Source organism: Lipotes vexillifer, unplaced genomic scaffold (genome assembly GCF_000442215.2).
Source record: "Lipotes vexillifer unplaced genomic scaffold, Lipotes_vexillifer_v1.1 scaffold126, whole genome shotgun sequence".
In the NCBI taxonomy this organism is placed as follows: Eukaryota; Metazoa; Chordata; class Mammalia; order Artiodactyla; family Lipotidae; genus Lipotes; species Lipotes vexillifer.
In genome coordinates, this window is record NW_006778324.1 from 845835 (window position 1) to 846879 (window position 1045).

At 44.3% G+C, this 1045-nt stretch overlaps 1 protein-coding gene across 1 annotated transcript in view; it reads right to left on the reverse strand.

Moving 5' to 3' along the window:
• The window catches only part of AIPL1 (AIP like 1 HSP90 co-chaperone), an 8499-nt gene that overhangs the window by 5328 nt on the left and 2126 nt on the right, over positions 1-1045 (reverse strand). The window contains exon 3 of the mRNA XM_007451591.1: positions 655-676. Within this exon, the coding sequence (XP_007451653.1) occupies positions 655-676 (22 nt within the window). The remainder of the gene's footprint in view (positions 1-654; positions 677-1045) is intronic.

The following is a 1045-nucleotide window of genomic DNA, read 5'->3' on the forward strand; positions in this document are numbered from 1 at the left end:
CCCCCCCCCCCCAAAAAAAAGTCAGTGGCTCCTGGTGAAATAATGGATCTGGGCGTCCACCAATGGCTGCTAAATCCATTGCTTGATGTGAAGAAGGAGCTTGGCTATTTACAATCACCAGGACATGGAAGCAACCTAAGTGCCCATCATCGGATGAGTGGATAAAGAAGATGTGGCACATATACACGATGGAATACTACTCAGCCGTATAAGGAAGCGAAATTGCGCTATTTGTAATGAGGTGGATGGACCTAGAGTCTGTCATACAGAGTGAAGTAAGTCAGAAAGAGAAAGACAAATACCGTATGCTAACACATATGTACAGAATCTAAAAAAAAAAAAAGGTCATGAAGAGCCTAGGGGTAAGACAGGAATAAAGACACAGACCTACTGGAGAACGGACTTGAGGATATGGGGAGGGGGAAGGGGGAGCTGGGACAAAGCGAGAGAGCGGCATGGACATATATACACTAGCAAACGTAAAATAGATAGCTAGTGGGAAGCAGCCGCATAGCACAGGGAGATCAGGTGCTTTGTGATCACCTGGAGGGGTGGGATAGGGAGGGTGGGAGGGAGGGAGACGCAAGAGGGAAGAGATATGGGAACATATGTATACGTAGAGCTGATTCACTTTGTTATAAAGCAGAAACTAACACACCATTGTAAAGCAATTATACTCCAATAAAGATAAAATTTTAAAAAAAAGGAAAAGAAGGAGGTTGGTAATGGCTGGGTCAGGCTGTCAACACCTGAGCCCACCAACCAATCTTAACATCACAGTAAGAGAGGTAAGCAGATGTGGAGGTACACAGTTTATAGAAAATACTGGGGATCGAGGAATGTGTTAGACAAGTCCATGGCAAAGCAACCAGCAAAATCAGAACATGGGAACTTCAAGACAAGTTATCCAGTTTCTTCAACAAATCCACGTCCAGAAAAAAAAGAGAGAGGAGAACGCATAAACGAAAGGAGACTTAAGAGCTGTATTAACGAAGCTCTGTGCATGGACGTTGGATCCTGATTTGAGCAAACCAACCAGCAGGAA